Below are 12653 nucleotides of genomic sequence, written 5' to 3' on the forward strand. Positions count from 1 at the left end.
AGAGCATCATTCGAGGTAGAGAGGATAACATAATGATTAAAAAGTTCAGTTTATTATGAAGATTGCAAATATGAAACATTTATTCATCTAATAAAATAGCCTAAAAACACGTAAACAAAAATGGATTGCAACTACCAGATGAAACTGACAAAGTCTTCCCCATTTAGACTGGCCTCCTGTTCTTAGAAACCCCCCGTTCCTGGATTCAGTAACACATGCAGCACCCTCCTGCTTTAGCTAGAAATGTTCCTGCACCTGATGACAGAGAAGCTTTCACCAGCATTAACCGTGCCCTCTTCACACCTGGCTGTACAGAGGCTGTGAGGTTCAGCTCTTCTGGCTGTTTTCTCTGAGGTGCAGGAGTTTGGGCCCTTGAGAATTTGTGTTCACAGTGACCTGGGTTCTAACCCAGCCTGCAGTGTCTGAACCTGGGCAAGTCCTCTGACGTCCTTAGGCCACAGTTTTCTGGGGGTGGCTCTGGAGGGTTACCGGGGTGTGTCCTGGGGATGTAATCTGCGCCTCGACTCTGGCCCTGAGAACTGAGGCATCTCCTCTGCTCCACAGGTGGGGAACAGCAGCATAGGCTGGTCTCTTGGCTACATGCTCAGCCTGACCAACCAGATCCCAGCTGAAAGCCGCCTGATCCGCCTGCCCATCCAGCCATCTGCCTTTACAGGCATCGTCGCCTTCTTCGCAGCAGTTGCTTTGCTGTGTCTGACATATCTTGTGTACCTGTGTGTGTCATCCAGGAATCAGAGGCGCTCCCAGAATTCCTTGGACCACGTGGTGGATTCTGAGTGAGCCTGACAAAGTGGCTCCTGGAGCCCGAGGGCTGTCCAGAACCAGCCTGGGGGCACCAGATAATGCAAGCCAAATGTCCATCTTCGGAAAATACAAGTAAAGCCAAATACCTAAGTCGTGTGCCTCTCAGATACTGATTTATGCCAAAGCACCTCTTGGGGAGCCCCTCAATCACTCTGTGCACACTGCTCCACCGCAGACCCCACCACCCACTAGCTGACCTTTTAGGGAACAGAGGCGAGACAGGCCATCAAGGTAGGGCTTTTTATTCCAAGTGCCCCAGAAGAAGAGTAAGTTGAGAACATGATAGTTTGATGTCAGAGAACCGACCTCAGGGCTCAGTTTGCATTTACCCCCTTCAAAAATGCCGTATTCATCCCAGCAGGTATGGAAGCTGGCAGGTGTCTAGTAAGCATTTGGCCCAGTCAGATATCTCATTTTATGGCTTCCTGTCATTGGTCCTTAACTAAGACTTCTTCTAGCAACCTCATAAACAATGAGCTCCCTCAGATGGGTAGAATATCTTATCTGGGGGAGAAGCCTCCTGTAACCTGAGGACAGTGGCCACAGCCAAGCTTCTGTCATGGGGACAGATCCTGAAGGAAAGAGACACACAGAACATCTCCCAGAAAACTGCAGGCCCCTCGTGAAGTGGGGTCCCACTCAGGGCTCTGGGCATTAGATCGCCACCTGTTGTGTTTCATCCTCTTTACCTGTCCCCCTTCCCATTAAGGTGTCTCTTCCGTAAAACGTTTATTCCTAGGAAGGCTATAAAGTTCCAGATCATTCTGCCTTTGCTAGGCTCTTGCTTGCGGCTGAATTCCCTTATTGGCAAGGTGTGTGTACTTCGCCCACCATTCCCACAGGTATACCTGATGCTGTTATAGGACATCCTAGTCTTTGATTTGCCAGGTACATTCCTAGATGGCAGGCCTCTGCAAAGTAGCCATAATTCTTGATTGGGGAAAGACAAATAAGCTGCAGCAATGTTTAACTCCAAAATGGGATAGAAAAGAACTCCAACAAGTCCAATGGCTACAAACTAAAAATCAACAGTCTTTTGGATTGTAGTTTCTTAGCTGAGTATGGAATAAAAGACTCATTTTATTGTGATTGAGGGGTATGTGTGTTACCCTGCACTCTTTCTCCTAAGGACCTAAGGTGGTATGTATGAAAGGAAGCTTCAAAAGCTAAGAAAATTTTCTTAAGAAAACCTTCCTGGTGTATTAAGTCATGCATTAATATCACCTTTATTCCAGAGTTCAATGTGCTTCACTTTAATAATAAACCTCTGGCTCCTTGAGATAATTGAGTCAAACATTTCTTTACCTTATTTGACATTCAAAACTTCTATAAGGCTACAATCTGCCACTCAGATCTTGATTGCACCCAGAATGGCTTCCCCCATCCCACAAACACACCATTGTTCACACAGTTCTCCTGACCTAGACTGCAGGTCATCTTCCCACCCACCCAAATAATACATATTTCTTAGGGCCCAATCCTAGCTCTACTTCTTCCACAAAGCATTCCTTGTGTGCACATGTATGTGGGCACACACACACACACACACACACAAAACAACCTATCTCCTGAACCACTTTTAAAAAACTAATTATATAAATTTTTAGATTGTTGTTTTATTTTCTGACATGTATCAAAGAATTCTTTTCAGACAGATCATCTCAAGATTGGCAGGCCAAGTAATGTATGTAGTACTACTGTGGTAGGCAAAAGTCTAAGATGGTTCCCATTACCTTCACCCTGAGATTACATGGTTACATGGCACAAGGGATGTGCAGATATAATTATTCATCAGTTGACTTTAAGATGGAGAGACTATCCAGGTAGGCCAAATCTCATCACATGAGCTCTTTAATGGCAGAGCATTTTCTCCAGAAAAGGAAGTCATATTCAAAGCATGAAAAGGATCTGACTGTTAGCTTGAAGACAGAGAAGGCCACATGGAAAAGGCCTGAGAGCAGCCCCTAGGAACTAAGAGCAACCCCTGGCTGACAGCTAGCAAGAAACAGGGACCTCAGTCCCACACTGCCAGAACTGGGTTAAGCCAACAACCTAAATGAACTTGGAAGCAAATCTCCCCAGAGCTTCCAAATAAGAGATTGACCCAGTTGACATGTCCTTCTTAGCCTTGTGAGCCCCTCAGCAGACAACCCACACAGACTTCTGACTTCCAGAATTGAGAAGTCAGAAATGGGTGTTGTTGTAGGCCATTAAGTTTGTGTCCACTTGTTACAAAGCGACAGAAAATTAACACAACTACGGAAGACCCAAGCCTCCAAACAGAGCAAGTGCTTACATTTGAAATACACAGTAATGATAAAGTAATTAGCTATCACAAATTGTGCCTGTTCCTTACAATAACCATGCAAGAAAAACATGGGCTCAGCACTAAAATAACATGCCAGTATCACCAGCTAGTAAGCAATTTTGGAGATGGAGATTCCAGCCAGGTTAAGTCTAAAACGCATTATGTGCATCATACTTCCTTTCACACAGAAAGGCAGTATTGTGGCAGTTAGAGGAGTTTGGTTTTAGAATTTCATAGTCCAACATACCCATTTACGTGCAGTTGCGTGATTTAAGACAGAGGTGTCATGTCGTAGTGAAAAATGTGGGACAGTCGGATTTCCATATCGAGGCAAAAGGAAACTCAATCCCTTCTTACCATTTTCAAAAATCATTCTCAAGTCAGTTAAAGACCTAAGTGTGAAATATAAACCTACAAAGGTTTTAGAATAGAATGCAGGAGATAAATTTTAAGATCTTCAATAAGGGAAGAGTTTTTTTTTTTAATTGGAAAATTACTTTATGAAGCCACTGTATATAATTAAACTGTAGTCCAGAGTTAGATACAATTTAATTATAGTTCAATTCCAAAATAAAAGTTATTGTAGGTGAGACGATGAAATTTCCCAACACTAGATTTTAATACATTGCACTAAATTTTCTAAAACTCAGAGGAACCAATATTTACAGTAGATGGTGTATTTATGAAAAAGGGGGAAGAGTTCCTTAAACACTATACAAAAATCATTAACCATAAAAGAATAGAGATATGGTTGATTACATTAGATTGAGAACTTCTGTTTATCAAAAAAACACCATTAAAAGAGTGAGAAGACAATACACAGAGTGGGAGGAAGTATTTGCAACATATATAACTAATAAAAGACTAGCTTCCAAATTGCATAAAGAACTACAAATCAGTGAGAAGGAGGCAGGTGAGCCAATTTTTCTTAATGGGCAAAAGCCTGAAAAGACATTTTACAAAAGGAGAAATCTAAATGTCCAATAACTATGAAAAGGTTCTCAATCTCATTAAATCAGGGTAGTACAAATTAAAATTACAGTGAGATAACACAATATAATCATTAGTCTGGCAAAAAATGTAAAAATACCAAGTGTTAATGAAAGTGCAGAATGGCTGAAATTCTCATACACTGCTGGTGGGAATGTAAGTTAATGCAATCACTCTGGGAACCTGAGCTATTGTCTAATAAAGTTGAAGATATGCACACCAGATGGCCTGGAAATTCTAGGCCAAGGGATATACCTTAGAGATATGTGTTCTAACGTATACTAGGATACACACTTAAGAATATTCTTGCCAGCAACCAAGATGCCCATCCCATAAAATGGAAGAATAAATAGCAGTATATTTGTACTAGAAAATATCATACAGCATAAAGACAAAAGAACTACCAACATATGCCCAATATGGATGGATCTTACAAATATAATGTTATGGTTAAAAAGGAAATCACAAAATAGATAAATAGATAGTATAATTCCATTTATATAAAGTTCAAAAACAGAACACAAATAACAAATGTTGGCAAGGATGTGGAGAAAAGGGAACCCTCAAACACTGTTGGTGGGAATGTAAATTGGTGCAGCCACTGTGGAAAACAGTAATGGAGGTTTCTCAGAAAAACTAAAACTAGAACTACCGTATGACCCAGCAACCCCACGCGTGGGTATGTGTCTGAAAAAAACCAAAAACACTAATTCAAAAAGATACATGTACCCCAATGGTTACAGCCACATTATGTACAATTGCCAAGATACAGAAGCAATCAAAATGTCCATCAACAGACGAAAGGATAAAGAAGATACATATATTCATATATATAATGGAATACTACTCAGCCATAAAAAATAATGAAATTTTGCCATATGCAACAACATGGATGGACTTGGAGGGCATTATGCTAAGTGAAATAAGTCAGACAAACACAAATACTGTGTGATACCACTTAAATGGGGAATCTAAAAAATATAACAGACTAGTGAATATAACAAAAATAAACAGACTCACAGATACAGAGAACAAAATAATGGCTACCAGTGGGGGGGAGGGACAAGATAGGGGTGAAGGATTAAGGGGTACAAACTATTAGGTATAAAATAGGCTACAAGAATATATTGTACAACACAGAATATAGCCAATATTTTATAATAACTATAAATAGAATATTACATTTAAACATCATGAACCACTATATTGTATACCTGTAACTTATATAATATTGTATATCAACGACACTTTAATCTAAAAAATGAAGAAAAAAAGACTGTTGAAATGCACAAAGAAACAAAAACAGCTGGCTAGTAGGTCTGGGACCTGGACCCAATTTCCTTACTCCCAAGTCCAACGTCTTTTCTATTCCACATCTCCTTAACTTGCTCATGTGTGATCCTCACTTATTCCACAGGTCTATGTACAGCCCTCACTCAGACCTGGAGGTCCCTAATGACAAAGGAATGTTGGTCTTAAGAAAATAAATGTTATTCTACTAGAACTTCAGAAAAATTACCAGTCAGTATATGCTTTGCAAAAAACCAACATTAATAGAAAACCTCACATTTGTTTGGATTGTAGAGTTAATCAAGTATTATTTTCTACCTCAAATACTGATATACTGAGGTTCCCACAGATGCTTTGCCTTACTAGTCAATTAAGACCAAAATCAATTTTAATTACATCTTTGTTTAATAACCTTTTGAGTGAATAACTGAAAAAAAAAAGTCCCAAAACAGGCAAAACTAAACACAGAAGTTAAACTCTAACACAAGCAAAGAAATAATTACTCTCAAATTTAGGAAGATAAAGGCTGTGTTTGGAAAGAGATAAAAAGACGTTTAGTCTGCTAGGGCTGCTGTAACAAAATACCATAGACCAGACAGCTTAAACAACAGAAATTCATTTTCTCACAGTTCTGGAAGCTAGAAAGTCTGAGATCAAAGTGAGAGCCATTTCAGATCCTGGTGAGAGCTCTCAGGTTTGTGGACAGCTGCCGGCTAGCTGATTTCTCACATGGCCTTTCGTCTGCGAGCTCTCTGGTGTCTTTTTTTATAAAGGCACTAGCCCCCTTATGACCTCACCTAACCCTAATTACCTCCCAAAGGCCCCAGACCTTAACACCACCACATTGGAGGTTAGGGCTTTAACATATGAAGACTGGGGACACACAGACAGTCAGTCCATGAGAAGGGGACTTCCAAGGTGAGTGACTTTTGGGCATTTCCCATCAAGATGGCGGAGCAGTAGGACCAAGAGCTCATCTCTCCTTGTGACCTACAACAAAACCACAACTGACTGCTAAACCACCATTGAAAACAAAAGACTAGAACCTAAAAAAAGATCTTCTTCAACTGGAAATATAAAAAGGGAACCACAGCGAGACAGTAGGAGAGGCGCGCTTGGGATATAATCAATATAATGGGGCCCCACACCCCCCGAGTGGGCAACCCACAAGCTGAGGAGTAGTTAAGTCGCAGAGGCCCTCCCACAGGAGTGAGAGCTCTACAGCCCGGGTTCCAGCATTGGGAGGCGGAGACCCCAGGACATCTGGTTTTGAAGGCCAGTGGGGCTTAACTCCAGGAGCCCACAGGACTGGGGGAAACAGACTTCACCCTCTTGGGAAGCATACACAGAATCTCACGTTTGCCGGGTCCAAGGGCAGAGGCAGTGATTTCATAGGAACCTGGGCCAGACCTGCCTGTTGGTTTTGGAAGGTCTCCTGTGGATGTCGGGCACGACTGTAGCTCACCCAGGGGACACAGAAGCTGGGGGTGGACATTCTGGGAGTGTTCATCTACATGAGCTTTCCTAGGGTGAGAGTGCCTTTCTCTAACTGGGTAGTAGTTACAGGGGTTGCCTTTTATCAACCATTTTTACATTTCCTTTATGTCCAATATGACATTTAAAAAATAAATGACAGGTCTGAAGTAACTCAAGGATCTGCTACTTGCTCCCTCTATGATCTTCATAAAGTCTTTCAATCTCTCTGACCCTTGATTTCTTCATGTATAAAATGAGGATAATATCTACCTCTCAGGATAGATAAGAAGAGGTAAAATTTAGCATAAATTTAGCATAACTTACTCATGGAACAGTATATAGCCAATGGATAAAAGTATAAAAAAGTGTTTCCTTCACCCATTTACTTATCATTTATTCACTAGTCATACATTTACCACAAGTCTACCGTGTGCTAAGTAACCACTGGGCTGAGAGACTGAGGTTGGAAGGGAAATGACAGGTTACTTTCCTCCTGAAACACATGAGACAAGAAGGCCTTCTGCTGGAGCCATCGAGAAAATCCTTCCAGTTGTGCACTGGTTTTTCCCTCCCTAATTAAAGATGCTGCAAAAATCATTAGCTCAAAAATATTTTTAATATTATAATATAATGAGACAATTGGAAATTTAAACATTTGATAAAATCAAGGATTTTCTGTTACTTTTTGTTTAGGTGAGATAATGGTATTGGGGATTGTTTTTTTTCCCCAAGAATCCTTACCATTTAGAAACTTGCTAAACTATTTCAGGTGAAATGATACGTCTAGCACAGTCATCAATATTTAACCTGAGAAATAGTAGGAGATACTTGTTAAGAAACTGTTTTTGTAAGGAATTGGCTTATGGGACTGTGGGGGCTGGCGAAGCGAGCCTGAAACCCACAGGGCAGGCTTACTTAGATTACCTAGAATGATTTCCCTTACCTAAAAACAACTGATTGTGGTTTAATCACATTAGTAATGAATAACGGAGGAACGTAGCCTTGCCAAGGTGACACATAAAATTAGACCATAACATTTGTGAACTAACTCAAAAATAACATGGAAGGGAGAATGCAGGTGGGACAGGACTGGACCATGGCTTGATGGTCCTTGAGGCTGTGGTGATGGGCATATGGAGGTTCATTATAGTATTCGGTCTATTTTGCGTGTTTCACAATTTTCCTCAGTAAAAGGGTTTTTAAATATACTTTTAAAACTCTCAGAAACTCACTGCTTTGTATCTAATTTTGTTTCTTTCTGGTTGTTTTTCTCTACACATTTTCACATAGTTAGGAACATGCAGGAGTTAGTTTTACATCTTACTTCTTTCATAGCATTATACCATTAGCACTTCCACATTTCACTAAAAATTCTTCCCAAATATCAAACAAAATGATTTATAACTAAGGCTCTGACACCACACAAACATGGTTTGCATCCCAGCTCTGCTACTGGTTGCCAAGTGACCTTGGCCTAAACTCCTTAGTCTCTCTGTGCCTCAGTTTCTTTTAGTATAGTCATCCAATTCATTCATTCATTCAGCCAATATTGTGAGTGTCCTCTGAGCCAGATCCTGTTCTAGGTGCTATGTCTACAACAATGAATAAAATAGACAAAAGTCCTTGCCTTGTAGAACTGGCATTAGTGGAGGAGACAGGCACCAAGAAACTAAACACATATTGTACAGGGGGTTGCAACTAATTCAGAGAAAAACAACTGGGGATAGAGAGTGCCAGAAGCAGGGGATGGGGGTTGCTACTTCATACAAGGGAAGTCCAGGAAAGTCTTTTCTGATAAGATGACATTTGAACAGAAAATTAAAGAAAGTGAAGGAGTCAGCCATTGAATATTCGGCAGAAGCATGTTCAAGGTTCAGGGAGGAGGCCAGTGTGACTGGAGCAGAGTGAACAACTAGAAGATGCTGGGAATGAGGTCAGTTAATAGCAGGTAGGCTGTGCAAGAGAAAGCCATTAGGTGATTCTGAACAAAGGAAGGACATCTGGTTTCTGGTTCAAAAGGATTACTCTCTAGCTACAATGACAAAAATGAAGTGACGGGGGCAAGGCCAGAAAAGAGGAAACCAAATGGTAGGCTATTAGAATCATCCAGACGAAAGATGCTGGTGGTTTGGACCAGGATGGTAGCGCTGGAGGCTCTGAGCAATGGTCAGATCCTGCATATGTTTGAAAATAGAATCCATGACATTTGCTGATGGTGAGAGAGAGGGGAGTCTAGGATTCTAAAATTTTTGCCTGAGGAGGAAATGTGGGTTTGCCATTAACTGAGAGGTGAATGCAGCAGAGGGTTAATCCTAACCCTAACCCTGTAAACTCCATTTAACTGGAAAGCTTTTTTAAAACACATTTGTGTTTTAAAAATAGGAAACACCTATTTTGTGAAACTTTGAGGATAACTGTATACTTGGCCTTAAAAAGATTCAGACACCAAGAGGCTTCTGGCTATCTAAGGGGAAGCTCTCCAAAAAGGAGCCCAAAAGCTCTCCTTTGGGGTTTTTACAGAGCTGTCATACATAGTTATGACCGACTAAGTCACTGGTCAGTGGCATTTGAGTCAATCTCAGGCCCCTCTCCTCACTTCCTGGAAGTCAGGGGGTGGGAATGAAAGTTCCAACCCTCCAATCAAAGAGTTGGTTCTCTTCAAAAAGATACATGCACCCCAATGTTAACAGCAGCACTATTTACAATAGCCAAGACATGGAAACAACCTAAATGTCCATTGACAGATGACTGAAAAACGAAGCTGTGGTATATTTATACAATGGAATACTACTCAGCCATAAAAAGAATAAAATAATGCCATTTGCAGCAACATGGATGGACCTAGAGATTGCCATTCTAAGTGAAATAAACCATAAAGAGAAAGAAAATACCATATGATATTACTTATATGTGGAATCTTAAAAAAAAAAAAAGACAAACAAACTTATTTACAAAACAAAAATAGACTCACAGACACAGAAAGCAAACTTATGGTTACCAGGGGTGGGGGTGGAGCAAGAGGGTGGGAAGGGGTAAATTGGGAGCTTGAGATTTGCAGATATTAACTAACATATATATAAAACAGATAAACAAGCTCAAATTGTATAGCACAGGGAACTATATTCAATATTTTGTAGTAACTTATGGTGAAAAAGAATATAAAAATGAATATATGTACATTCATGTACAACTGAAGCATTATGCTGCACACCAGAAATTGACACAACATTGTAACACAATGTTGACACAATAAAAATATATATATACAATAAAAAATATATATATACAAAAAAAGAGTTTGTTCTCCCAGTAACCATCCTACTTCTGAAAGTCACCTCTTTAACATAACAAGAGACACCTTTATCATGCTCAACATTTAGGAAATTCCAAGGATTTGAGAGCTGTGAGTCGGAACCATGGACAAAGAGCAAATATCTGTGATGCTGACTGAAAAATAATGCACAATCTAAAGTTAAGAATTATGTTTTATTGGTCAGTTTACTGAGGATTATAGCCCAGGAAGACAGCCTCTCAGCGCTGAGAAACTATTCCAAAGAGATAAGGGAGGAACCAGGACATACAGGAATTTTGTTGGAAAAGAACAATGCAGTCAAAGATCAAAAGATTACTGCTAATCACAAAACACAGACCTCTCAAATTAATGATTTTAGTGCTTTTCTATGTATGGGAAGAAAAAGCAAAAGTCTGGGCTCATTGAAATTATCCCTTTGATATGCATCTTAACTGTGTAGGGCCATTTTCCTGTTTTTCTCCATTCTGAATTCCCCTCTGGACACACTGTGGGGGTGTCGGGGTGGGGTAGGGGCCTGCAGTGGTTGATAGTGGTTGATGGTGGACATAAATCATTGTTTACTACAACGGCAGCAACATTTTTTGTCTACAGTGAGAAATATATATTTGGTCATCTGGTCATCTGAATGACCAAATATATGTTTTCCTTATAAATATCACAACATCCCACTTCTCTTCCTCCTCCTAGTGTTCACCCCACTCATTTAAGAATGTGCGCAGCAAACCTAGCTGAGCCGAGAAGTGCTCTGAGAATGTCTTTAGTGGCACCGTGACTTTGTCCACAGTGTCAAGAAGTTTGGCTTCACTGCACAGAACCAAATAATAGCTGAGTCCCGCTCCTGCATCTTAGAGGCCAAGAACAAGGCCTCAAAAGGGTGTCCCCAATCTTTCCAGCTGGCCATTCATGGCTCTGACCATTGAAATGCTATAGAAATTCCTTTGGTAAACCCCAGACTGCTATTCTCTGCAAGAAGACTTCTATCAGGAGATTCTCAGGCATGTCAACAGCGCCTACAAAATCAATCATATCTTAACAAAGCTCCATCTTACCTTCTTCACTCTGGTGAACACAGCACACAAAGAAGGAGAGATTTTCTTTGGAAGAGATACCAGTCCTCCCATCTATGATCACACTAAAGAATCTGGCTGCTTTTACTTGTTCCAGGAGCTTGTTCTGGATAGCTGCAGGCCTATCAGCTTATCAGTTCATGTTGTATTTGTTCAGCTATTTCCAGAGCACCAGGTGGTAAGTAGCTAACGTTCTCTTTCAACACTGCATCCAGTTCTGTAATATAATGTAAAAATGCATATATAATCTTGAGCCTTCTATGCAATGGAATATTCTGTCTGCCACAGAAAATGAGAAGTTTAATGATCTATTTTAGAGCATGACAACGTCTTTCTGTCAACAGCTTCTAGTACTGAAAGGCAACAAAAGCCTCCATCTTTGCTGTGGCCTTACTGTGTTCCTTAGATCTGATATATTTCCCAAGTATTTTCTTGACACTAGACCAATCTGTGTTGGCACAGAAACCAACACTATCTCCTTGGTTGTTAAACACAAAAGACAGACTACAAAATACCCTACTTAAAAAAAAAAAAAAGCTGAAAAGGCTGGGCACTGCATCCCCAGGGTCCTGACCCATTCCAGAGTCTATCAGCCTCTTTGGGAACTGGAAATTGGAAGAGAGCAACCATGGGATTGTTAAGTCACCTTCATTTGATCTCACTCAGGGTCCTGTGATTTAATAGGCCAATGTTTTCCTCATGATGGACATCTTACTCATCCAAGGATATGGCACCGCCTGTGGTTGGTAAGTTTACCTGCTGCTTTGCAATAGAAAAGGCCTAAAACTTCCCAGTTGAGGAAACCCTGAGTACCTTCCTGCTACACTATCAACATTTCTGTAAAGTTGTATGGCCAGGCCACTCATGAGGTGGCTGTTCTCTTGCTCTTTGTATATCGCTTGCTCAACAAATGTCTGTTTCACCTATACCCTATTTACATGACTGACCTCCTATATACTTTCCTCAGGCCCCTGTCAAGTGATTATTCTTATCTTATCAAAGAGGCAGAGGGGTTGTGCCACTCAGCTGGATTCCCCGGTAACAAATGAGCCAACTTGCTGTCAATTCCCTCTATAATTGCTAACCTTCCCTTGCCCCGGGGAGCAAAGATTGTCACCAGGTCCTGCCCGCCCTCTGCCACACGTGGTGTGGTGTTGCTCCAGGACTTTGCATCAGACATGTAAGTCCCCCACCCATTAAACTGTAGATGTCTCTGTAACTGATTCTGGGCTCTGTCTTCTGTCCTGAAGCTGGGTGAGTACAGGCCTTGCAGGCCTTCGAGGTGCAGCCCAACATAAGTAAAAACTAGGTCTGACTGAGAAAGTAAAACCTGCATGGTTATTCACTGGCCAGGAAAAACAGTTACAAAAGAAGACAGCTCTAA

The 12653-nt window shown here is 40.8% G+C and overlaps 1 protein-coding gene and 1 long non-coding RNA gene across 6 annotated transcripts in view; one reads left to right on the forward strand and one right to left on the reverse strand.

Moving 5' to 3' along the window:
• The window catches only part of ENTPD3 (ectonucleoside triphosphate diphosphohydrolase 3), a 30326-nt gene extending 29411 nt beyond the window's left edge, over positions 1-915 (forward strand). For both annotated transcript variants that reach the window (XM_031686798.2, XM_015236321.3), the window contains exon 11: positions 565-915. In XM_031686798.2, coding sequence (XP_031542658.1) covers positions 565-801 — 237 coding nt within the window. In that variant the 3' untranslated portion in view covers positions 802-915. The remainder of the gene's footprint in view (positions 1-564) is intronic.
• LOC107033228 (uncharacterized) overlaps positions 1-12653 on the reverse strand; it is a 121459-nt gene that overhangs the window by 104202 nt on the left and 4604 nt on the right. For all 4 annotated transcript variants that reach the window (XR_012060552.1, XR_012060551.1, XR_012060550.1 and 1 more), the window contains one exon: positions 11252-11486. This is a non-coding gene — a long non-coding RNA (uncharacterized lncRNA). The remainder of the gene's footprint in view (positions 1-11251; positions 11487-12653) is intronic.

Source organism: Vicugna pacos, chromosome 17 (assembly GCF_048564905.1).
Source record: "Vicugna pacos chromosome 17, VicPac4, whole genome shotgun sequence".
NCBI classification, from domain to species: Eukaryota; Metazoa; Chordata; class Mammalia; order Artiodactyla; family Camelidae; genus Vicugna; species Vicugna pacos.